The sequence below is a fragment of the Pseudorca crassidens genome, chromosome 2 (genome assembly GCF_039906515.1).
Source record: "Pseudorca crassidens isolate mPseCra1 chromosome 2, mPseCra1.hap1, whole genome shotgun sequence".
NCBI classification, from domain to species: domain Eukaryota; kingdom Metazoa; phylum Chordata; class Mammalia; order Artiodactyla; family Delphinidae; genus Pseudorca; species Pseudorca crassidens.
The window spans coordinates 151,255,946-151,281,218 of record NC_090297.1 but is presented as its reverse complement, the minus strand read 5'-3'; the positions used below and the strand labels follow the sequence as shown (position 1 = coordinate 151,281,218).

Below are 25,273 nucleotides of genomic sequence, written 5' to 3'. Positions count from 1 at the left end.
AGAGTTTTGGAGTGTCTGGTCTTACATTTAGGTCTCTAATCCATTTTGAGTTTATTTTTGTGTATGGTATTAGGGAGTGTTCTAATGTCATTCTTTTACATGTAGCTGTCCAGTTTTCCCAGCATCACTTATTGAAAAGACTGTTTTTTCTCTTTGTATATCCTTGCCTCCTTTGTCATAGATTAGTTGACCATAGGTGCGTGGGTTTACCTCTGGGCTTTCTATCTTGTTCCAGTACCATATTGTCTTGATTACTGTAGCTTTGTAGTATAGTCTGAAGTCAGGGAGTCTGATTCCTCCAGCTCCATTTTTTTTCCTCAAGACTGCTTTGGCTATTCGGGGTCTTTTTTGTCTCCATACAAATTTTAAGATTTTTTGTTCTAGTTCCATAAAAAATGCCATTGGGAATTTGATAAGGATTGCATTGAATCTGTAGATTGCTTTGGGTAGTATAGTCATTTTCACAATATTGATCCTTCCAATCCAAGAACATGGTATATCTCTCTATCTGTTCGTATCATCTTTAATCTCTGTCATCAGTGTATTATAGTTTTCTGCATACAGGTCTTTTGTCTCCCTAGGTAGGTTTATTCCTAGGTGTTTTATTCTTTTTGTTGTAATGGTAAATGGGAGTGTTTCCTAAATTTCTCTTTCAGATTTTTCATCATTAGTGTATAGGAATGTAAGATTTCTGTGCATTAATTTTGTATCCTGCAACTTTACCAAATTCATTGATTAGCTCTAGTTGTTTTCTGGTGGCATCTTTAGGATTCTCTATGTATAGTATCATGTCATCTGCAAACAGTGACAGTTTTACTTCTTCTTTTCCAATTTGTATTCCTTTTACTCCTTTTTCTTCTGATTGCCGTGCCTAGGATTTCCATACTATGTTGAATAATAGTGGTGAGAGTGAACATCCTTGTCTTTTTCCTGATCTTAGAGGAAATGCTTTCAGTTTTTCACCACTGAGAATGATGTTTGCTGTGGGATTGTCATATATGACCTTTACTATGTTGAGGTAGGTTCCATCTATGCCCACTTTCTGGAGAGTTTTTATCATAAATGGGTGTTGAATTTTGTCAAAAGCTTTTTCTGCATCTATTGAGATGAGCGTATGGTTTTTATTCTTCAATTTGTTAATACGGTGTATCATATTGATTGATTTGTGTATATTGAAGAATCCTTGCATCCCTGGGATAACTCCCACTTGATCATGGTGTGTGATCCTTTTCATGTGTTGTTGGATTCTGTTTGCTAGTATTTTGTTGAGGATTTTTGCATCTATATTCATCAGTGATATTGGTCTGTAATTTTCTTTTTTTGTAGTATCTTTCTCTGGTGTTGGTATCAGGGTGATAGTGGCCTCATAGAATGAGTTTGGGAGTGTTCCTTCCTCTGCAATTGTTTGGAAGAGTTTGAGAAGGATGGGTGTTAGCTCTTCTCTAAATGGTTGATAGAATTCACCTGTGAAGCCATCTGGTCCTGGACTTTTGTTTGTTGGAAGACTTTTAATCACAGTTTCAATTTGATTACTTGTGATAGGTCTGTTCATATTTTCTATTTCTTCCTGGTTCAGTTTTGGAAGGTTATACCTTTCTAAGAATTTGTCCATTTCTTCCAGGTTGTCCATTTTATTGGCATAGAGTTGCTTGTACTGGTCTCTTAGGATGCTTTGTATTTCTGCGGTGTCTGTTGTAACTTCTCCTTTTTCATTTCTAATTTTATTGATTTGAGTCCTCTCCATCTTTTTCTTGATGAATCTGGCTAATGGTTTATCAATTTTGTTTACCTTCACAAAGAACCAGATTTTAGTTTTATTGATCTTTGCTATTGTTTTGTTTCTATTTCAGTTATTTCTGCTCTGATCTTTATGATTTCTTTCCTTCTGCTAACTTTGGGTTTTGTTTGTTCTTCTTTCTCTAGTTCCTTTAGGTGTAAGGTTAGATTGTTTATTTGAGATTTTTCTTGTTTCTTGAGGTAGGCTTGTGTAGCTATAAACTTCCCTCTTAGAACTTCTTTTGCTGCATCCCATAGGTTTAGGATCGTCGTGTTTTCATTGTCATTTGTCTCTAGGTATTTTTTGATTTCCTCTTTGATTTCTTCAGTGATCTCTTTGTTATTTAGTAACGTATTGTTTAGCCTCCATGTGTTTGTGTTTTTTACATTTTTTCCCTGTAACTCATTTCTAATCTCATAGCATTGTGGTCAGAAAAGATGCTTGATATGATTTCAATTTTCTTAAAAATACTGTGGCTTCTCGCGGTTGCCCGGGCCGTGCGCGGCTGGAACCACCAGCTGCTTCATCCCATGGCCAGGGGTGGCGTCCAGGTGGCAGAGCACCTAGGAACTCAAGGCCTGAACCCGGGGCCAGACCCCCTGCACTCCCCATCATGGTCAATGGCCCACCAGTACCTGCCTTACTGTGGGCCCAGGAGATGGGCCACGTCCTGGCAGGCCGTGCCCGCAAGCTGCTACTGCAGTTTGGGGTGCTCTTCTGTACCATCCTACTCCTGCTCTGGGTGTCTGTCTTCCTCTATGGCTCCTTCTACTATTCCTACATGCCGACAGTCAGCCACCTCAGCCCCGTGCATTTCTACTACAGGACCGACTGTGATTCCTCCGCCTCCGTACTCTGCTCCTTCCCTGTTGCCAATGTCTCACTGGCTAAGGGTGGACGTGATCGGGTGCTGATGTATGGACAGCCGTACCGCGTTACCTTAGAGCTTGAGCTGCCAGAGTCTCCTGTGAATCAAGATTTGGGCATGTTCTTGGTCACCATTTCATGCTACACCAGAGGCGGCCGAATCATCTCCACCTCTTCACGCTCCGTGATGCTGCATTACCGTTCAAACCTGCTCCAGATGCTTGACACACTGGTCTTCTCTAGTCTCCTGCTGTTTGGCTTTGCAGAGCAGAAGCAGGTCCTGGAGGTGGAGCTGTACCCAGAATACAGGGAGAACTCGTATGTGCCGACCACCGGAGCCGTTATCGAGATCCACAGCAAGTGCGTCCAGCTGTACGGAGCCCACCTCCGCATCCACGCCCACTTCACTGGGCTCAGGTACCTGCTGTACAACTTCCCGATGACCTGCGCTTTCGTTGGTGTCGCCAGCAACTTCACCTTCCTCAGCGTCATCGTGCTCTTCAGCTATGTGCAGTGGGTGTGGCGGGGCATCTGGCCCCGACACCGCCTCTCTCTGCAGGTAAACATCCGAAACAGAGACAGGTCCCACAAGGAAGTCCAGCGGAGGATCTCTGCCCATCAGCCAGGCACAGGGCCCCAAGGCCAGGAGGAGTCCACTCAGCTATCACCCATTACAGAGGATAGTGAGAGCCGTGCAGATCCCTCGGAGCCAGAAGGCCAGCTGTCTGAGGAGGAGAAACCAGATCAACAGCCCCTGAGTGGCGAGGAGGAGCCAGAGCCCGAGGCCAGTGACGGTTCAGGCTCCTGGGAAGATGCAGCTCTGCTGACGGAGGCCAACCTGCCTGTTTCTGCCGCTGCCCTTGCCCCGGAGACCGTGGGCAGCTCTGAACCCTCCACAGGCACTGTCCGACAGCGCCCCATTTGCTCTAGTTCCTGAAGAGAATAGGGCAGAGTCCCCACACTCCAGCCCTCACCCCCCCGATCCCTTTCCCTTTCCGGGGCTCCCCCAATAAACTCTTTTCATGCCAGCTGCCTCCCTGACTCTGAACTGGATTCAGGGCCATTTGAAAACGTGATGTTCCCCAGGCATCCCCCACCTCGATTGGAGGAGGTTGTCTTGTCAGGGGCTACCGATGGGGAAGACCTCCAGACCCTGGACTATTTCAGGCACAGCTGTTTCCATTCATCAGCCTAGGACGTCCAAGGAGCGAAAACCTGCCCACTCCATCCATGTGACTCTCATCTCCCTCTGGGGAGGGGGATAGCATAGGGCGGGTCTGGAAAGCTGGGATACATCATTCTGGCCTCCGTACCCCTCCCTTTCTCAGTCCATTGGGAGGCAGAAGACAGGAAATGACTGCCATGGATGTGGTATGATTTTTTACTGAAACAGCATTTTGTAGCCCAGGCCCCATGCTGTCCACAGCTGTTTTTCTCTCTGATACCAGCCAGGTGGCCCCGTCCTTTGTGTTCCCCTCCTCACCCCCTCACATGACTTCAGCCTTTGGATTCTCAGCTCCTGGCTGCTTTCCACATTCCACTGCTCTTTCAGAACCCAGGCATCCTGGCCTCCAGCTGAAACCGCTGCATGTGGCTTCCCCCACCCCTGGCCCCGTGACTCAGGCCCTCTGAAGGGACCAGCCCTCTTCTTGGCACTCACTGGGGAGGGGGGCAGGGGAAGGGGGGCCAGGTGGTGACATCACAGTTGAGGGGTATAAAAGCTTTGAGCCAAAACAGAATTGAAATTGAAGACACTGAGAAAACCTGACTGCGCAGCCTGTGCTCCTGGGGACCTCTTAGGACCCCCGGCCTGCTACTCACTGCATCAAGGCCTACCCACCGACCCCATGCCGGGAAATCCCCGCCTTCTGTGGCTCCTGGCTGTCACCTTCTCCTCGGTTCCCAGAGCGCAGCCCTTGGCGGGAGACGCGGAAGAAGAGGAGCAAGATGAGACACCTCTGCCGGCTGTCCCCTGCGACTACGACCGCTGCCGCCACCTGCAGGTGCCCTGCCAGGAGCTGCAGAGGGCCGGCCCGACGACGTGCCTGTGCCCTGGCCTCTCCAGCGCCACGCAGCCGCCCGAGCCGCCACGCCTGGGGGAAGTGCGCATGGAGGCCGAGGCGGGCCGCGCCGTGGTGCACTGGTGCGCCTCCTTCTCCCCGGTCCACCAGTACTGGCTGCTGCTTTGGGAAGGCGCCGGGGCTCCGCAGAAGGGGCCCCCCCTCAACTCGACGGTTCGCCGAGCGGAGCTGAAGGGCCTGAAGCCCGGGGGCGCATACGTCGTCTGCGTGGTGGCCTCCAACGCGGCCGGGAAGAGCAGCGTGCCCGGGGCCGAGGGCCTCGACGGCGCGGGCGGCCCCGCCTTCGGGCCCTGCGGCCGGCTGACTGTGCTGCCGAGGCCACTCACGCTGCTGCACGGGGCCGTGGGCGTGGGCTCGGCGCTGGCCCTGCTCAGCTGCTCCGCCCTGGTCTGGCACTTCTGCCTGCGCGAGCGCTGGGGCTGCCCCCACCGAGGCCGCCCGAGCGGCGCGGGAGTCTGAGGCCGCCCGGGGGCCTCTCCGGCCAAGCTAAGCCCGGCGCCACTCCGGGGGAGGTGGCGGCCCCCGACAGACGGCGGGATGGAAGGCCGGGCGCTGGGCCCCCACTGTGTCGGTTCAGGCCCCAGACTTTCCACTCTGCCCCGAGCTTAGGTTTAGGAGTAGAGAAGGTCAGCAAATTTTTTCTTAAGGGACCAGAATAATTTAGGCTTTGTGGTTCCAGGGGATAAAATCGAAGATATCCTGTAGTTCTTACACAACCATGTAACCATTTAAAAATGTAAACATCATTCTTAGCTCTTGGGCCTTACAAGTCAGGCCCTGGCCAGATTCGGCCCGTTGGCTACGGTTAGTCTACTTCTGTCGTACAGCCTCAAAAGGGTCCTGCCACTATGGGTGGCTTCCGTGGGGTTTTGAGAATAAGCTGCTGCCGTATGGGAGTTTGGGGCTAGAGACCACTCCTTCTCCTTCTGCCTTTTTGTTTAGATAGTGAGGATGCGCACTGAGTTAGAATCTACCTGTGTCTGAGGCGGGTGGAAATAAATGACTGACATGGGGTGGAGAAGAGAAGGACTGCCCAAGCTGCTGTCTGGGACAAGCTTGCGGTTTTGCTAGTAAAATTATAATAATAATAATACAATAATAGCAAAGGAGTCCCCCTCCCGCATTTGTGTTTATTGTATATTCACTGTAACAACATTAAAGGAGATGTAAAAGGAAAAAATAAAAAATACTGTGGCTTGATTTATGACCCAAGATGTGATCTATCCTGGAGAATGTTCTGTGTGCACTTGAGAAGAAAGTGTAATCTGCTGTTTTTGGATGGAATGTCCTATAAATATCAATTAAATCTATCTGGTCTATTCTGTCATTTAAAGCTTCTGTTTCCTTATTTATTTTCATTTTGGATGATCTGTCCATTGGTGTAAGTGAGGTGTTAAAGTCCCCCACTATTATTGTGTTTCTGTCGATTTCCTCTTTCATAGCTGTTAGCAGTTGCCTATGTATTGAGGTGCTCCTATGTTGGGTGCATATATATTTATAATCGCTATATATTCTTCTTGGATCGATCACTTGATCATTATGTAGTGTCCTTTCTTGTCTCTTGTAACATTCTTTATTTTAAAGTCTATTTTATCTGATATGAGTATTGCTACTCCAGCTTTCTTTTGATTTCCATTTGCATGGAATATCTTTTTCCATCCTCTCACTTTCAGTCTGTATGTGTCCCTAGGTCTGAAGTGGGTCTCTTGTAGACAGCATATAGATGGGTCTTGTTTTTATATCCATTCAGCAAGCCATTCAGCAATGCTCTTTTGGTTGGAGCATTTAATCCATTCACGTTTAACGTAATTATTGATATGTACGTTCCTATGACCATTTTCTTAATTGTTTTGGTTTGTTTTTGTAGGTCCTTTTCTTCTCTTGTGTTTCCCACTTAGAGAAGTTCCTTTAGCATTTGTTGTAGAGGTGGTTGGTGGTGCTGAATTCTCTTAGCTTTTGCTTGTCTGTAAAGCTTTTGATTTTTCCATCGAATCTGAATGAGATCCTTGCCAGGGAGAGTAATCTTGGCTGTAGGTTTTCCCTTTCATCACTTTAAGTATATCATGCCACTCCCTTCTGGCTTGTAGAGTTTCTGCTGGGAAATCAGCTGTTAACCCTCTGGGAGTTCCCTTGTATGTTATTTTGTCGTTTTTCCTTTGCTGCTTTCAATAATTTTTCTTTGTCTTTAATTTTTGCCAGTTTGATTACTATGTGTGTTGGCGTGTTTCTCTTTGGGTGTATCCTGTATGGGACTCTCTGCGCTTCCTGGACTTGAGTGGCTATTTCCTTTCCTATGTTAGGGAAGTTTTTGACCATAATCTCTTCAAATATTTTCTCGGGTCCTTTCTCTCTCTCTTCTCCTTCTGGGACCCATATAATGTGAACGTTGTTGCGTTTAATGTTGTCCCAGAGGTCTCTTAGGCTGTCTTCATTTCTTTTCATTCTTTTTTCTTTATTCTGTTCCGCAGCAGTGAGTTCCACCATTCTGTCTTCCAGGTCACTTATCTGTTCTCCTCCATCAGATATTCTGCTATGGATTCTTTCTAGTGTATGTTTCATTTCAGTTATTGTATTGTTCATCTCTGTTTGTTTGTTCTTTAATTCTTCTAGGTCTTTGTTAAACATGTTTTGCATCTTCTTGATCTTTGCCTCCATTTTTTTTCCGAGGTCCTGGATCATCTTCACTATAATTATTCTGAATTCTTTTTCTGGAAGGTTGCCTATCTCCACTTCATTTAGTTGTTTTTCTGGGGTTTTATCTTGTTCCTTCATCTGGTACATAGCGCTCTGCCTTTTCATCTTGTTTATCTTTCTGTGAATGTGGTTTTTGTTCCACAGGCTGCAGGATTGTAGTTCTTCTTTCTTCTGCTCTGGCCTCTGGTGGATGAGGCTATCTAAGCAGCTTGTGCAGGTTTCCTAATGGGAGGGACTGGTGGTGGGTAGAGTTGGGTGTTGCTTGGTGGGCAGAGCTCAGTAAAACTTTAATCCACTTGACTGCTGGTAGGTGGGGCTCTGGGAGGGCTCACACCAAGGAGTGCTTCCCAGAACTTCTGCTGCCAGTGTCCTTGTCCCTACAGTGAGCCACAGCCACTGCCTGCCTCTGCAGGAGACCCTCCAACACTAGCAGGTAGGTCTGGTTCAGTCTCCACTGGGTTCACTGCTCCTTCCCCTGGGTCCCAATGTGCACACTACTTTGTGTGTGCCCTCCAAGTGTGGAGTCTCTGTTTCTCCCAGTCCTGTTGAAGTTCTGCAATCAAATCCCACTGGCCTTCACAGTCTGATTCTCTAGGAATTCCTCCTCCAGTTGCTGGACCCCCAGGTTGGGAACCTGACGTGGGGCTCAGAGCCTTCACTCCAGTGGGTGGACTTCTGTGATATAAGTGTTCTCCAATCTGTGAGTCACCTACCCAGCAGTTATGGGATTTGTTTTTACTGTGATTGAGCTCCTCCTACCATCTCATTGTGGCTTCTCCTTTGTCTTTGGATGTGGGGTGTCTTTTTTGGTGAGTTCCAGTGTCTTCCTTTTGATGATTGTCCAGCAGCGAGTTGTTATTCTGCTGTTCTCTCAAGAGGGAGTGACAGCACATCCTTCTACTCCGCCATCTTGGTTCCAAATCCTAGCTCTGTTTTTAGAAAAGAACAAATTTCAGAAAGACCTGGGTTTGAATCCGACGCCATCACTTACTAGGAATGTCTTTCCTCTCTCTGACATCAGTTTCCTCATTTGTAGAACGAAGTACTAGACGTGATGATCTTTTGGGTTCCTTCCAAACATGACTCTCCAAGAACCTACTGTGTGCATGATGATGATACAGAGTGCAAGTGACGATCTAAAATCGTTTCACGTGCTTAGAGAGCAGACCACTTCCTGAACACCTTCTCTTGCCTCGTCCTGTGCACCTTCTTGGTTGGTAGGCTCCTGCAGAAATCCAGATCAAAGACACCCTTTGACAGCCTGCCTAGAAGACAGGAGCTTCCCAAAGCCATAGTCAGTCACCCTACCCATGAGCCCAACACTTCATATGCTCTTAATGAGCCTGTGTTAGGAGAATGGTCCAGAGAGATGACTGAAGGCTGTGAGAAAGAGAGCTGCAAAGGTACAGGTGAGCTGAGGACATGGGTGGTCAGACTCTTCTGTGTGGCAAAGGCCCCTGACATTTGTTGACAAAAGGGGAGGGAGGCAGGTCCTCAATGGGACCTGATGGGAAGACAACAGCCATGCAGGTCCACATATTCATTTCCTGTCATCAGCAGGTGCTTGGTAAAACAGCATCACTGTCCTACAAAGAGCTGGTCTGGGAGAAGGAGTTGGGATTCTAGACCTGGCTCTGAGGCACTGATTGACTCCCAGCAAGTCATTCATCTCTCTGAGCCTCAATGACCCTGTCTTTATGCAACCAGGTTCTTTCAGGCCTCACCGCTCTGGAGATATAACCAGAATGTGAATCACAGTAATGGTTGCAGACACTAAGGCTCTAGGGTTCCCTGGGGAAAGTACTGGAGTCTTAGTCTCCAAATACTCCTAGTTCAAAGGCTTCTTGGTCCAAGAAAAAAGCGGCCTCCTCTTCTTTTATACCTGTGGCATCCGCCCTCTGTCCTCTATCATTCTCCACTCTCTCGCCCACTATATCTCTTGTGAACCTCCTGTAACCAGAAGCTCTGGTCCCAGCAGTGTGCAGGTAAGTGTTTAAGCCCAGCTTTGTGGTGAGGGGAACGCCTAATTTATAGGGTTTGCCATGTGTCAAGTTGTAAACACTCTCACCGAAACTAATTTCAAGATACCAAATGTGACATCATTGAATGCAAAGGCAGGAAGAGCTGTGCAGAAGCACACCATTCTACAGTATTTTCACCATGCAGATACAAAAGACATAAATAACTTCAAAAGCAGAGATAGTAATAAAATGTTGTAAAATAATCAGGAAGTGATGAATTTTGAGTATTTATTACCTTTTCTTTTATAATTTATTTGATTGTAACTTTATGTAATTTGCTTTTTAGTAATGGGTGTGTTTTAACAACTGTCTCATAAAATTTCTGAAAAATGCATGGTCCTCCCCATTCTGTTCTTCTCAGAGGTACGTTGAGATTTGCAGAGGTACATAGTTGAGGCCCTGGCTGCGGAAGCCTTGTGGGTGAAATAGGGGCATTTATTTCTGCATGACTGTTTTGTCTCCCTTCTTCAACTTCAGTTTCCCCATCTGTCGTATAAAATATTCCTTCCAGATTCTCCTCCCTTTGTTAAGATGGTATTGAGAGAAATGAGGTCCAGTAGTAGTAACACCCTGCGTCTCATGGAACCTTACAGTTTACTAAGCCCAAAGCGCGTGTTAATTCTCACAGCAATTCTGTGAAATGAGGTAGATGGAGAAGTGAAGTTAGTGGATGGACCATTTCACACCGGATCAGCAAACTTCTTCTGCAGAGGGTTAGAAAGTAAATATTTTAGGCTGCGTAGGCCATATGGTGTCTACCGCAACTGATTCTGCTCTTGTAGTTGAAAGCAGCCATAGACAATGTGTAAAAAAAAACAAGAGCAGCTCTGTTCCAGTAAACTTTACTTATGGACAATGAAGTTTGAATTTCATATAATTTTCACATGTCAAATTATTCTTCTTTTGATTTTTTCTAACCATTTAAAGATATAAAGATAATTCTTAACTCTCAGGCCATATAAAAACAAGTCATAGGCAAAATTTGAACTGCAGGCAATAGTTTATCATCCTTAACAGAGGAGGAAATTAAGCTTTGAAGAGAACGTGACTAGTTCAAGTTGATATAAATGGGAAGAGCTGGGACTGGCTGGGATCCAACTCTGCTGAGCTTTCCACTAAACCAATCGGCCATCCAAAGGAGCCGCTCTTGTTCTTTAATACATTCACCTGTGGGTGAATTTTCCACTGTGGGAGTCTCTGTAATCCCCGGGGGATTGTGAGTCATCTTCCCTTACTGTCCATTTCTGACTCTTTAACTGTAGTGGGCTGTCCTACGCATCAAAGTCAATCAGAAGAGGTTTTTGGACAATGTATACTTACAAGCAATTTGTAACCTGCTCCCCTTCTGTTAAGGCAGAAAATAAAGAACCACTGTTACAAATGTTGATTTTATGACTCTGTCCTATTTTCTCCCAGGTATACTAAATTTTCACAAAGCAGGGACTACCTATCCCTTCATTATTCTGTATTCTCAAGTGTGTAGTCCAGGACTCTTCCTGTAGGAAAAACTTGGTGACTAATGACAACGCTCCCTCGAGCCACAGTGATGTGTGACAAGAGGTGGTGTGACTTACCTGTGTGATTTCTTCTCCCACCAATATATTATAGCAAAAATTTTAAACATTCAGAAGGTTTTTTTTTTTTTTTTTTTTTTTTTTGGCCACGTTGGGTCTTCGTTGCTGCGCGCAGGCTTTCTCTAGCTGGGCAAGCAGGGGCTACTCTTCGGTGAGGTGCACGGGCTTCTCATTACGGTGGCTTCTCTTGTTGCTGAGCGTGGGCTCTAGGCGCGCGGGCTTCAGTAGTTGTGGCTCACGGGCTTAGTTGCTACGCGGCATGTGGGATCTTCGCGGACCAGGGATTGAACCCATGTCCCCTGCACTGGCAGGCAGATTCTTAACCACTGTGCCACCAGGGAAGTCCCTAGAAGAATTTAAAGAACTGCGTAGTGAACACCCACCGCCTAGATTCTATAACTAGCATTTTACTATATTTGTTTTATTACACATCTGTCTATCCATCAGTCCATTCTTTATGCTTTTAACACATTTCAGTGTAAGTGGCATACATCAGTACACTTAACTTTTAAACATTTTAGCATCTTATTAACTAGAGTTCAGTATTTGTTTATGCTTATAAATTTATCTATCTATTTATTTATTCTTGGTCTGGTATACATTCGAGAGGCTCTAGAAGCTGCCTGCAGAAAATAGCTCCCCACTACACTGATCCCTGAAGACTTTACTTGGGCATTTCTTTCTTTGACTTTTCCAGGGCTTTGCTAATGCAAATGCCTTTGGTGAAGAGAACTCATCTCTACCCAGCAGCAGCTGGAGTAGTAGAAATAGAATTTGGCCAGGCCAGCGTTTGAATCCCTACTCTATCACTTAATAGTTGCGTGTCCTTGGACAAAAAGCACTTTTTTAATCTCTTTGAGCCTCTTCATATGTAAAATGTGGTTAATAATAACTACCCTGAGATAATAATAGTGAGGATCCAAAACTGTGTTTGTGAAATACCTGACAAATGATAGTGTGGTAGGACAACCAGATCGAGAAACGAATTGTGCCTCTGTTTTCCTGTCTATAGGCATGTCACAAAAGAGTGAGAACTGTTTCCAGCTTCACCCCAGTTCCACTCCAGGGAGATCATCCACGCTTTGAGTACTACGGTTTAGGTTCTTCTTAACCCCTTGGGTGGACAGGACTGCTTCCTTGTGTCTCCACTCTAAAATATGAAGCGAAAGAAATTCTAACTTACCAAAGCTGTGGCTGGAAACAGTTGGCTCCACAGGAGGCTGCTGCTTGGACTGGAGCTGGTGGGAGTGGTTTGAACCCCAAGGGAGAGTGAGGAGGAGTGAGGGAGTGGCAGGCTCTGTGCGTGGGGGAGACCTGCCCTCCACACCCACACAGCGACCCAGGACCCAGCTGAACCTCTTATAGGGTCTGGAGGACTATGGCCAAGTTGGCACGGAGAGACTAGCCCCTAGGGGCAGCCCTCACTCCCTTGAAGGGACCCTACAGGTTTGGACTATGGGCAGAAGACTTTCCCCAAGCTTTCCAAATTGAGTAAGGATCCTGAACACTCAGACCACCTTACAGAGGGGAAGCATAGTGGAATGTCCCTCCAGCTAGCTAGGCAGAATCTCACAGTCATATTTCATTTAGAAAATTAACAATCCATCCTTGCAGTTTCTTTCCTTCTTTTTCCTTCCAAAAGTCTGTGTCTTGAGAGACGTGCCAATGGCAAGTTGTTACATGGCAGAAACGGAGTTAGGGACTCTGGAGAGATTCTTTCCTTCTGGCAGAGACAGACCTGAGAGACACTGAGAAGAGCGATCTGGCTCAGGAGTACTCAGCCCCCCATCTGTGGGGAGGAAGAGAGACTGAGGAAAGGGCAGAGGGAGCCGAGGGGAGCAAGACAGAAGGCTGGCATCTGGACTCCCCTAACCTTCTATCCCAGAGCCAGACAGGCTCTTCTGCTCCCACTTATGTCCCAAGCTGCTTCTTCCTGTAGCTTGTCTGCTGGAGAGTAAAAAACAAATGGAACATGCAAAAAAATTCAGCAGAAATAATTACAGGTTACTACAAATCAATTGGTGAATAGGGAATAGCTGCAGGCAGGTAGCCCAGTCAGGGTTCTTCAGCTTAACACCCGGCCCTCCCATGGCACCTCCAGCGTTAGTCTCCGGGGCGTGAGACCAGAGAGTCCTGGATGTGATGCCCGAGGATCTGGGTGTGGGTCCCAGGCCCCCCCTGACCAGCTGTGTGAAGCCAGGCAATCCACTCCATCCCTCCTCGTCTTGGTTTCATCACCTAGACTGAGATCCAAATTACATGTACTACTATTATCTGTCACAGCTTGTTGAGGGAGATGAATCTCAAGGGATGTAGTAGATGCAAAAGTGCTTCAGATGATCTCCTGAATCCATCCACTCGTCTCCATCTCTATCAGTGGCTCCTTGAACTTACTCCCACCGTCTCTCATCCAGCCTGCTACAATGGCCCTACTGACTGGCCTGTATCCACTCTAGCCCCATTTCTAATCTCTTCAGTAGGCTTGCAGCCAGCTTGATTCTCTACGATCCAAAGTCTGACCATGTACCCAGGGTTGTCTAGTCCCTGAGGACTGAAGGGAACGTGGGACCGAGGGTTGCGGTGCTAAAGGTAGTTTGGATTAAGAGAGAGAGAGAGTGCTGGCGAGGAGGGCAGAAACGAGGTGGTACAGCTCAACAGCATTCATGGTGTGTTCTGTGGCGTGGTGAGGGGATGTGAGGGGTCTGTTACAGTGTCCCGTCCTCGTGTTGCTTAACAACTATGGGTTTGCAAATGTGAAACAAATGGAGTGCAAAGTTGTGTACTCCTAATTATAAAATATTTCCATTTGCTGCAGAAGCCCCAGGAAGCTCATGGTAAGGACTGGAATTAAGACGAGACCTTGAAGAGCTGGATTACGGCAAAGAGGGAAGGATGGGCTTCTGGAGAGGGGATCAGATTGGGCTATCCTTGGTCGGCTGGGGATAGCGGTGTGGGGACCGAGTAGTGGGGAGAAGGGGCCCAGCACTAGGAAGCTGACTGGACTCCGTGGGGCGGCTGGCTGGGTAGTAGAGTCAGGTGAAGCAGGACTTCAAAGTCTAGCCTGAGGCGATGAGATCTAATTTAGACTAAATGTGGATAACCTGATGAATTATAGATTTGCTTAATGGATAATTTCATAGCTCAGAAGTGGAGGAAGCAAGGGAGAAATTCACTGCTCTGGACTTAACTCTAACCAGCCTCAGGGAACACTTGTTGGCCATCAAGTGACCGAGCCTAGGGAAAGTGACTGTCAGCCTGGAGTGGTCACAGGAGGGAGGGCACCGTGGCTCAGCAGGCATCGGTGCTAAGCTTGAGGGAAGTGAATCTGAAAATCCCTGCTTGGGAAAACAGAGGGGTCAGTCCCTTGGCCAGAGACTCAGGAACAGTGGCAACAGTGGTGGTGTGGGGAGGGGTGGCTGAGTTCACAGAAGATACGGGCTCTGAAGATGGAAATCTGCAACTGGCCACAAATAATTCTAAAGAGAGAAGGCATGGGCTCGTCCTCACCCCGCCCCCCACATACACACTTGTTCTCTGCTCCTGTGTCTGTCATTAGGCATTCAGGCGGTTAATTCTCCCAGACACCCCGCTGAGAGTACCAGGAGCCTTGCACAGTGGAACTGGAATGGTGTCGCAAGGCTCGTTACAGAATCCCTGAGGGAGGCGATAAAGAAGGGGTTTCTCCTCTCTTGGCCTCTCCAGGTGGCCCTGTGCCTCTCGCCTCAACTCCGACCCACCCTGGCAGGCTGAGTCCCTTGCCCCGACTCCCAGCCCTCCTCGGACTCCGTCCCCTGCCTCTGGCCATGCCTACGCTCTCCGGGTCCGCCTCCAGCTTCCTGATCTGAGACAGGTCCTTGCCCTGTGCTCTTTGGAAGAGAAGAGGGCAGGAGCTGAGGTGGTCAGGAAGTGGAGCCCAGGGACTCCAAAGCCAATCATGCCACCTCCCCCCAGAGTTAGCCCAAAACAGCATAGAGGGAAGTAGGGGCAGCATTCCACGCCCCCCTCCACCATCACAAGGGGGCTTCTTGCCACCGCAGGGCAGCACCTGGTGCAGGGCAGGCACATCAGGTTGAAGGAGCAGTGGATGTTTGAAGCACTTACCAGGCGCTGGCCCTGTGCCGTCACTCCAGGCACTTGGGATGGATTAGTGAACCGAAGTGGTGAGAATTCCCGCACCAGTCAGGCTTCCATTCTAGGGAGGGGAGAAGGGCAGGGGCAGCACACCTAACAAACGAGTGCATTGGGTGCTACATTAGAGGGTGATAAGTGTTACGGGGAACACAGAGAGGAGTATAATGGGATAGGGAATGGGGAGGGTGTTTTAAACAGGGCGGTCAGGCCGGACCTCATTGGGAAGGTGACATTTAAGCAAAAACTTGAAGAGGTGAAGGAGAATCGCAGGCAGTGGAAACAACTAGAGCAAACAGCTAGGAAGGAGAATCGCAGGCAGTGGAAACAACCCTGAGGTGGGAGGGGCTTGGCCTGCTGGAGAAACAGCAGGAAGCAGAGAGGGTGGCCAGACGTGTGGACTGCTACACAAATGAACAACTGAATTCAGGCCTTAGAACAAATGTTACTTACCTCCGAGGTCCTCCTTGAACTCTACACAAAACAGCACCCCGGCTCTACCCCTTCACCCTGCTCTGTTGTCTTCATTACCCCCACTATCATGAGACATGTTACATATTTACTTGCATTGTCTGCCTCCCTGAGAGTCGATATAAGCTTCATGAAGGCAGGGACGTTACCTGTGTCTGCTCTCTCCCCAGGGTCTGGGTCATAGTCAGTGCTCCATTAGCACGTGCCAAATGTCAGAACTGCTTGTGAGTGTGATGCCTTCCACCCCAGAGGCTGCAGAGGAGCCTCACAAGGTAGTTTTTTATTCCCTGAACTGCAGGGAACGTTCTGACCCACCATGACTCTCGTCATCCTGAGGGGAAGTCCATAGCAGTACCACAGGGCTCTTTCACTGGCCTTGATCAGCTGAGGGCCGTGCAGGCAGAGTCTCCTGTAAGCATTGTCCTAAGACCTTCCTCGCAGGCAGGCAAGTATTTTGCTTTCCTTTATTCACCAAATATTTGTTGGGCAGCTACTATATGCCAAGCACAGAGGAGCAGTTGGAATGATGCCACCCTAGCCCTTTGCAGGACCCCTCGGGCCAGCCTTCGTTGGGCAGATGGGTGGAGTACGCCAGGTGCATGCCAGGCCCTGGGAATGCAAAGATGAACAGCACAGTAGTATCTGCATTAACCAGGCTGCTGACAATCTAGTAGATGTGAAAGACATGTAAACAACTATCTCACAGTGATAAGTACAATGACTATGTATACAGAGAACAAACTGAGAGTGAGTGTTGTGTCACCTTGCGGTCTGGTTTGAAGTACCCCCTCCCCCCCAATCCTTTTCCTGCTGAGCCTGGAAAGAGGAATTCACATGTATGGGTTAAGCATTGTGCTCCCCTGGTGGCCTGGACATAATTAATATTCCTGAGAGAGTAACTAACACATGATGCAATTTAGGCGATCACCTTCTGATGTATGAGGACACCAGATGCCGTGTGAGGGGGCTGATGGAGAGAAAGGAGGGGCTGAGGGACCCTCCTCTCCCAGCTCTCTGTCCCCTCTCTTTCAGTGGTCTCCATTTTTAGGTGCCAAGGCTTTCAGGCTGTCTGGGGGGTTCTCTAATCCTAGAGGGAAAGATTTGATAAACATGTTAATTAACACATTTACTCTAATAGGCTCATGATCTGGGATCTCCTCACAGCTCTGCTTTCTTTTCTCCGTTGTTGCATCCACTGGGGCAATTAAAATTTCCATCTCCATGCAGCTGGATGTGGCTTCCTGAACCCCTTCCTCACCCCCTGTCTCTGAGGCCAGCCCTTACCATCCATGTCCTTGCTGTGGATAGGGCCTGATGAATATGTGGTTTCTTGATTTTTAGCGTGAATTGGAGAAAGACTCCTATAACTACCTTTGTGGACAAGCTAGAGGAATAAGTTGGATGATAGCATATTAGATAGAGATCTTTTTGGTTCAGTAGCCAAAAAGTATTGATTATTATCATCACAGAGATAAACAACAGGGCTTTTTCACTGGTTTTGACTTTTTCAAGATTTTAATCAGTGGCTTGGATAAAGACTGAATAGCACAAAGGTTAGAGGAAAACATAACACAAAAGTCAGTAAGCTCAGATATGTAAAGACCCGATGAGGAGGGACAAACCAGATTGTCTGCTGGATGACCCTTGCGCAGCCCAGTGGAACGCTGGCTCTGTAGGAGGGCTTCAAGAACTTGGGTTGGAGCCAATGCTGATATGCAAACTTCTCACACCACTCATTGGGGAATAGGATATTTCTCATGCCAACAAGGTTGTAACCCATATCGCAAAGCTCAGGATCTATCCCCTCTGACCTTCATCATGAATATGCAAGGCAGTGGGGCACCAGGTTCCCTCTCTTGGATCACAAACACACACACATGGCACTCCAAGTCATGGTCGGCCTAAGCATGCCTCTCCTTGAGATGACAGGTGTCTGGGAGGACAGTGTCCATCCTGCCAGCCACATGCCTGAGCACCTCTACTTTGAGTCTACATTGTATGTCATTTATACAGTGTTTATCCTTGCTCCTTACTCCACAGATGAGTCAAAACAAGATATTTTTTAGAAAAATATAATGCTATATAGATAAATACGCTGCGTGTAGGCTAAAAAATCAATTATATAAGTCTGTGGTGGAGACTTGCCATCATAGCTTGAGAGAAACCAATGAGTTTAGCGGACTCAGAATGAGTAAGGGGAGTGATATGTGGTCTGTGGCTTGATCCAGATTTCAGGAGAGGACCTTGCCCACCCCTGGTTAGCAGGGGTTAGCAGACTAACTGTTAGCAGACTAACTGTTTGAGGCTGACAAATTTAGAGTAAGGCTAGCCCAGGCTCATGTCCAGGATTCTAAAGCAGAAGGGAAGGTCGAGAGAGACAGGGAATGGACCTGGATGACTATGAGAGGACCGAGGGAGAAGCCAAAGCACACCATACTGGGGCAAAAAGGAGCAAGTGGTTAGGGGGCTGAGTCAGTCACTGAGGAGGGAAGCTGATGTGGGCTGAAGAAAAGGAAGAGAAGGGTGGAATGTTGCAGCCGAGGAGCTTCTCTGGAAAGGGTGGTTTCTTTGAGGAAACTCCAGTACAACTATCTTCCTTATTTTAAAAACTATTTATTCTTTTTTTAAAAAATCAAAGTAATGCATGGGTACCGTTTTTTTAAAAATTCAATAGTACCACTAAGTCTACAGTGAAAAAATTGCAATCCTTTCCCCCTACTTTTTTGAATTCCTGCTTCCTAGAAAAAACTGCTTTTGACTCTCTTCTCTGTTTCTTTTGTTTTCCCCCAACCCCTTATTTCTAAATAGCAGGATTATACTGCTATCTCTTGGTTTTTCAGTTTTAGCTTTTTTGGATCCTACACCAACCTTTCCTGCACTCCTGCCCCACTCACAATCAATTCTTCCCATCCTCCATTATAGTACTCTCACCTTGTGGGTGAAATCAGTGTTCAGTGTTGATGGGTTATGGTTATGGAAATGTAATTCGCTGCTTATCTGGGGAATACAATAAAACGATTTTACTTTTTGGACAACTTTATGTTTTGCTGGAGTTAATAGTTGCCTCATTGTTTGCCTGCTTGCTTAGTTTTCCATGTACTTATCACAAATTCATTTCAAATTCTCTGGCCAAACAATAAAAATCATCTCAATATGTGCAAACATATTAAGTAGTCTTTTTTTTCCCTCAAAGATTTCTCTCCTATACTTTTTTTTGTTTTTGTTTTTTTTTGTTGTTTTTTTTCAGATCTGTAAGTTTATTTGCTCAATGTACGACAGCTACATAATGACTCACATTCATGATATTCCATCACTGAGGAAAACTGCTAAGAATGGTCCGTGTGTGAAATAATTCCTTAGAGAAACACGGAGTTGGAAAAATAATCACTGATTAGACCTTAAAAATAGTTCACTGCATAACATGACAAAAAGCACAAAGGCTCATTCAGAGAACATATTCGTTGTTCTCCTACACTGTAATAGTTATAATTTCACCATGACAAACACCAGACATTAAGATTAAGCTAACACTGGTGTTTCTTTTGCTTCCCCCCCACCCTTAAAAACAAAATATATAACTGCATGTCACTATAGCAACATCCAAAACAGATCAATTTGTTATGATCACTATTTGGTAGAGCAAACTTTACCCCCAAAAGGAAAAATTAAATTAAAAAAACTTTAAAAAATTTGAAGACTTAATTTTTTTTGTCATAGGAATACATAACACCTACAGTATAAGTTACTAAATTTCAAGCTACTGTATAGAAATACAACACTAGCATGCACAATATTGTATCAATAGAGTAATGGAGGAGTAATCATTTCACTGGAGAGACAGCATCATAGGCAAGTGCATTTCTTTAAAAATAAAGAAAAGAAAAGAAACCATTCAAGCTGCTTAAATATCAAGTCTCCCATTCCCTCCTTCATTTTTAGCCCTCAGACATGGTTTTATCTTGCATTATTCTAAAAAGCAGCCAGAGCCAAAGCTAAAATTTAAAAGAAAAATAGGTTTTGTAATTCCAGTAAATCATTTCCAAATGCTACAAGGAAGGACACAGCACTGCTCACTGGACATGAAGATAAATTAAGGAAAACCCCACCAACCCCCCCACCCCACCCCCGCAAATCTGTTCCCATCCGTGGCATTGACCTTAGGCCCCTGTTAGGGCACAGAAGCTATAAAGCTCTCTTCTGTTAGTTCTTCCGGTAGGTTTGGTTAGTTGGGACTTCCGCTCTAGCATATGGAGGGGGCCTTCTAAGGAAAGTCATGCTGGGTAACTGTGCCACACTACAGAGCATCGTCACACTCTTCTATCTTCACTGTCACCTGGATCCTGGTCAACACGTGCATTTCACAACTGGAAGCTCCATTTTCATTTTAGCAAAAGCAACTGTCAGGTTTTCCTCAATTACTACTCATTCCTCTCCCTGCCTAAATAAAACAAACAAACAAGTCTGGTGTCATTACCTATCTCAGCAGTTCACAGTTACTGACTTTATAAAAAAGGCTGAATGCACATGCAACAGGTCGTGTGTTAAGACTTATCCAAAATGAGAACCAAGGACCTAAGGCTAACTGAAACAAACTTGTGGAAATAGCATCGTGGTTTCCTTCAATTCTAAAACGTGTACAGATGGCACAAATGAATTTCCAACTTCTATGCTTTCATTAAAAAGAAAAAAATACATAGAAAAAGTTTTGGTCAAATAGGAGTTAAGTATTTATTATCTGATAATGATTTTAGTTTATTTTCCTACAATGATTATTTGGGGAAGGAGTGTTTTCAGGGAGGAAAAACTGACACACGAGGCTCCTGAAACTGGACAGAATGTTTACGAATAGAGCTCTTCCTTTAGGATTTTTCTACCAGTAAGCTCCTAGCACCTGAATTTTCACACACTGCACCACAAACTTCCTCAAAACGACCGCCAACTTCTACAACCCAACAGCTTTTCAACCCACCCGAGTGCATGCCCTGGGCACAAGGTACAGTAGGGAAGACTCAAGTGAGGAGTGAGACAGCAGTGCAGTCCCTGAGGAAGAAGCTATGGCGGCTGAAAAAAATCAGGATTTCTCTGGAAATATCAGCACAGTAAATGACATACAGATCTGAATTTTCTCTATTTTTGTGGTGTTTAACGTTTCTATTAAAGTGATTAATCATTTTTGTGGTGGATTTAAGTTAAGAAGAAAGAAGGACAAAAATCCCACAGCCATCTGCCAAGCACCTATTCAACAAAACCTAAAGTAGCTTTGATTCTCCTCAGGCAAGCCTTTTGGCCTAGGAGACAGATAACAGCAAAACCAACCTGGATGAGGCTGAATAAGGATGTAAAAGCCAAAATAAGAAAAACACACAATCACAATGGCTTGATGTCACATATGGCTGTAATGTAGAAATACTGTAAACTGCAATTTAGTGTTAATACTGTCAACTAATCAGAAACTTCTGAAAACTGGCAAGGCCTAAACCACAAGGATAAATATACCTTATGTTCTAAGCCTATCAGCTTGGGATTTTAACTATTCCATGTCTGGTAGAGTACACCCTGAAAAACAAAATGCACAGCTAAAACAGATGAGCTAGAAAGTACCCAGAACTTAAAAGACAAGAGCACATGTACATAAAAATCCTTACTGGAACCACAGAACTTATTGAATGAGGGCTATTCCGTTTAAGTTTTCTTTTCATCTTAAAACCCTATTTTCTAGCAATAAGTTAAATTAAGGACAGCTCCACTTGCATTAATCTACAGAACAGTCCATATGCCAGTGTGAGGCTGCTATTCCAATACCAGCACAGCTAGCCTGACTTTCCACTAGTGGTATTTTGGCAAAAATGTCAAAGAGGCGATCAAAGACAGGACAGGTCGTGGGTTTCTCCCTAGGAAGGTCATCGCTCCCTTTCCCTCCCCCACCCGACCCCCAACTCATGGGAAAAAAATAAAGACTGCAGTAGTAGCATCAGCGTGTGCTGCCAGTCCACCTGGGGGCCTTAATTGTTGCCTTCTCCACCGTCGTCGTCTTGCTGATCGCTTGTCCAGAGCGTGAGGTTGTCTCGGAGGAGCTGCATGATGAGCGTGGAGTCCTTGTAGGAGTCCTCGTTGAGAGTGTCGAGCTCAGCAATGGCGTCATCAAAAGCGGTCTTGGCCAAGTGGCAGGCTTGCTCTGGGGCGTTCTGGATCTCATAGTAGAAAACGGAGTAGTTAAGGGCCAGGCCTAACCTAATGGGGTGAGTGGGCTGCATGTGCTCCTTGCTAATCTCATGGGCTTCGCTGTAGGCCTTCTCAGATGACTCCACGACGGTCGCCCTCTTCTCTCCAGTGGCGACTTCGGCCAGGTAGCGGTAATAGTCTCCTTTCATCTTCAGATAAAACACTTCGCTCTCATACTGGGTCTCACTGCAATTTTTGATCAGGTAGTTATCCAGCAGGCTCAGCACATCCTGACATACGGCCTCCAATTCCTTCTCTATTTTTTCACGGTAAGCACGGACCATCTCTATCTTCTTCTCATTACCATCTGCAGATGTCTTCTGCTCAATGCTACTGATGACCCTCCAGGAAGAACGGCGTGCCCCAACTACATTCTTGTAGGCCACAGAGAGAAGGTTTCTTTCTTCATTGGACAGTGGCTCATTCAGCTCTGTCACGTTCTTCATGGCCGCGGCCATGTCGTCGTAGCGCTCCGCCTGCTCCGCCAGCCGGGCTTTCTGCACCAGTTGCTCGCGGTCCACCATCTTCACGGGCTGGGTCGGGCCGGGCGAGGAGACCAGGGCGGCCTGAAGGGCTCGGAGGGCGGCTGCGGGCGCGGCTGGAGCCCGTGTGCCGGAAGGACCGACCCACGAAGCGAGGGGCTGAGGCGACGGCGCGAAGGCTGCGGCTCGAGCTGCGACCGCGGGACCGGGCGCGAGGTGGCTGCGGCTGCTGTGCGTGCCGCGGGCGGACCTCTCCTATACTTTTTTCTTTCTGTTAGATCTAACTTGTAACTGTTGAAGCTTGCTGCACAACTGTTATCACGAGCACCCCTTCATCATTAACCTGAGAATTTCTTTTCCTCTCTCTTGGGCTAAATTTCTTATTTTCTGAATTCCATATTTTTCTCTTTCTGAGGTTATTTACTCTTTTTGGCAGAATACATCTGCAAGTAGCTTCTTGTGAAAGATAAATGGGAAATTAATTTTTGAAGCCTTGAAAATGTCTGAAAACGTCTATGTATTTTTTACAGATTTACTGAGATATATTTCACATACCATAAAACTCACCCACCTAAAGTGTACAATTCAATGGCTTTTAGTAGTATTCACAGTAGTATGAACACCACAATTTAATGTTAGAACATTTTCAACACCCCCAAAAAGAAACCCTGTCCACATTAGCAATCATTCACTATTTCTGTTCACCTTACTTCCCCAAACTCCCTGCCTCAACCCCAGACAGCCACTAATTTACCTTCTGTCCTTATGAGTTTGCCAATTCTGGACATTTCACCGTATAATATGTGGTCTTTTGTGACTAACTTTACTCAGTCTTTTCAAGGTTCACCCATGTTGTGGCATGTATCAGTACCTCATTCTTTTTCATTGCTAAATAATGATTCTGGCATATGAATATACCACGCTTTGTTTGTTCATTCATCAGTTGATGTATACGTGGGTTGCTTCCACTTTTCGGTTATTTTGAATAATGCTATGCTGGACATTAATGTATAAGTTTTTTGTGTGGACCTACGTTTCATTTCTGGGGTATATACCTAGGAGTGGAATTGCTAGGTTCCATAACTCTATGTTTAGCATTTTGAGCAACTGTCAAACAGTTTTCCAAAGTGACAACCATTTTACATTCCCACCAGCAATGTATGAATGTTCCAATTTCCCCATATCCTCACAAATACTTGTTCTCTTTTTTATTTTAGCCATTCCAGTGAGTGTGAAGTGATTGGCTTTACATTTCCCTAAGAATGATGTTGAGCATATTTTCATGTTTATTTACCACTTGTATATCTTCTTTGGAGAAATGTCTATTCAAATCCTTTGCCAACTTTTAAATTGTACAATTTGTGTTTTTATTGTTGTAAGAGTTCTCTATGTAGCCTGGATATATGTATTGTTCTATGGGTTATCTTTTCACTTTCTTGCTAGTGCCCTTTGATACACAAAGGTTTTCAAATTCGATAAATTCTAATTTATCTATTTTTCCTTTTGTCACTTGTTTTTAGTGTTGTATCTAAGAAACCACTGCATAATCAAAGACCACAAATATTTACTCCTATGCTTTCTTCTAGGAGGTTTATAGTTTTAGCACTTACATTTGGGTCTGTGGTCCGTTTTGAGTTAATGTTTGCATATGGTGTGAAGCAGGGGTCTAACTTCAGTCTTTTGCTTATGGATATCTAGTTTTCACTGACCATTTGTTGAAATAAAAAAATCTATTCTTTCCCTCGTTGAATTGTCTTGGCACCCTTGTTAAAAATCAGTTGACTATATACTTGAGGGTTTGTTTCTGGACTCTCAATTCTATTCCATTGATCTATATGTCAATTCTTATGCCAGTACTACATTGTCTTAATTACTGTAGCTTTGTAGTCAGTTTTTTTTTTTTCTTTTTTGTAGTCAGTTTTAAATTGGTAAGTATAAGTCCTCCAACTTGCTCTTCTTCTTCACCATTGTTTTGGCTATTCTGGATCTCTTGCCTTTCCATATGAATTTACAATCAGCTTGTCATTTTTTGCAAAAAGAATCTAGAACTTTGATAGTTATTGCATTGAATCTGTAGATCAATTTAGGGACTATTTACCATCATGACAATGTTAATTCTTCCAATCTATAAACATGGGATCCCCTTCCATTTATTTGAATCTTTAATTTATTTTTAAAATGTCTTGTAGTTTTCAGTGTACAAGTCTTGCAGTTCTTTTGTTAAATTTATTCCTAGGCATTTTCTTATTTTCACTGTGATTATAAATGGAATTGTTTCCTTAATGCCTCAATTAATTAATTTTTAGATTGTTCATTGTTAGTGTATGGAAAGATAATTAAATTTTTAATACATTGATCTTGCATCCTGCCACATTGATGAATTCATTTATTAAATCTACTAGTTTTTAGAGGATTTCTTAGGATTTTCTATATACAAGGTGTTGTCATCTGCTAATAGTTTTATTTCTTCCTAAGTGGATAACTTTAGTTTTTTTATTAACTAATTGACCTAGTTAGCCCTTCCTGTTTAATGTTGAAAAGAAATGATGAGACCAGACTTCCTTGTCTTGTTCCTGATCTTAGGATGAAAGCATCCAGTCTTCCACCATTAATTATGATCTAGCTGGGGGTTTTTCATAGATGCCTATTATCCGATTAAGGAACTTCCCTTCTATTCCTAGGTTGTTAAGTGTTTTTATCATGAAAGAATGTTGAATTTGTCAAATGCTTTTTCTTTGTCTATTGAGATGATCGTGTGGTTATTATTATCCTTTATTCTATTAATAAGGTGTATTACATCGATTGATTTTAGTAGGTTAAATCAACCTTGCATTCCTGGGACAAATTTCATTTGGTCACAGTGTATAATCCTTTTTTATGTTGCTGAATTTGGTTTGCTAGTATTTGTTGAGTATTTTTGCATTTATATTCATAACAGATAGTCTGTAGTATTGTA

General features: G+C 45.2%; 2 protein-coding genes and 1 pseudogene across 2 annotated transcripts; 2 read left to right on the top strand and 1 right to left on the bottom strand.

Moving 5' to 3' along the window:
- The first annotated feature begins 2,255 nt into the window (after window positions 1-2,255).
- LOC137219946 (seipin pseudogene) lies at window positions 2,256-3,672 on the top strand (annotated as a pseudogene).
- A 153-nt stretch (window positions 3,673-3,825) lies between these two features.
- LOC137219947 (LRRN4 C-terminal-like protein) lies at window positions 3,826-5,912 on the top strand. The gene has a single exon (XM_067729294.1). It carries the CDS (start codon window positions 4,492-4,494, stop codon window positions 5,182-5,184), a length of 693 nt encoding a protein of 230 aa, XP_067585395.1. The 5' UTR covers window positions 3,826-4,491; the 3' UTR covers window positions 5,185-5,912.
- A 14,404-nt stretch (window positions 5,913-20,316) lies between these two features.
- Window positions 20,317-22,561, bottom strand: LOC137219945 (14-3-3 protein gamma-like). The gene has a single exon (XM_067729293.1). The coding sequence runs from the start codon at window positions 22,357-22,359 to the stop codon at window positions 21,616-21,618; it is 744 nt and encodes a 247-aa protein (XP_067585394.1). The 5' UTR covers window positions 22,360-22,561; the 3' UTR covers window positions 20,317-21,615.
- Window positions 22,562-25,273: the final 2,712 nt, after the last annotated feature.

Coding starts and splice junctions, on each gene's coding strand:
- LOC137219947 (XM_067729294.1), top strand. CDS start 4,492: ATGCCGGGAAATCCCCGCCTTCTGTGGCTCCTGGCTGTCACCTTCTCC.
- LOC137219945 (XM_067729293.1), bottom strand. CDS start 22,359: ATGGTGGACCGCGAGCAACTGGTGCAGAAAGCCCGGCTGGCGGAGCAG.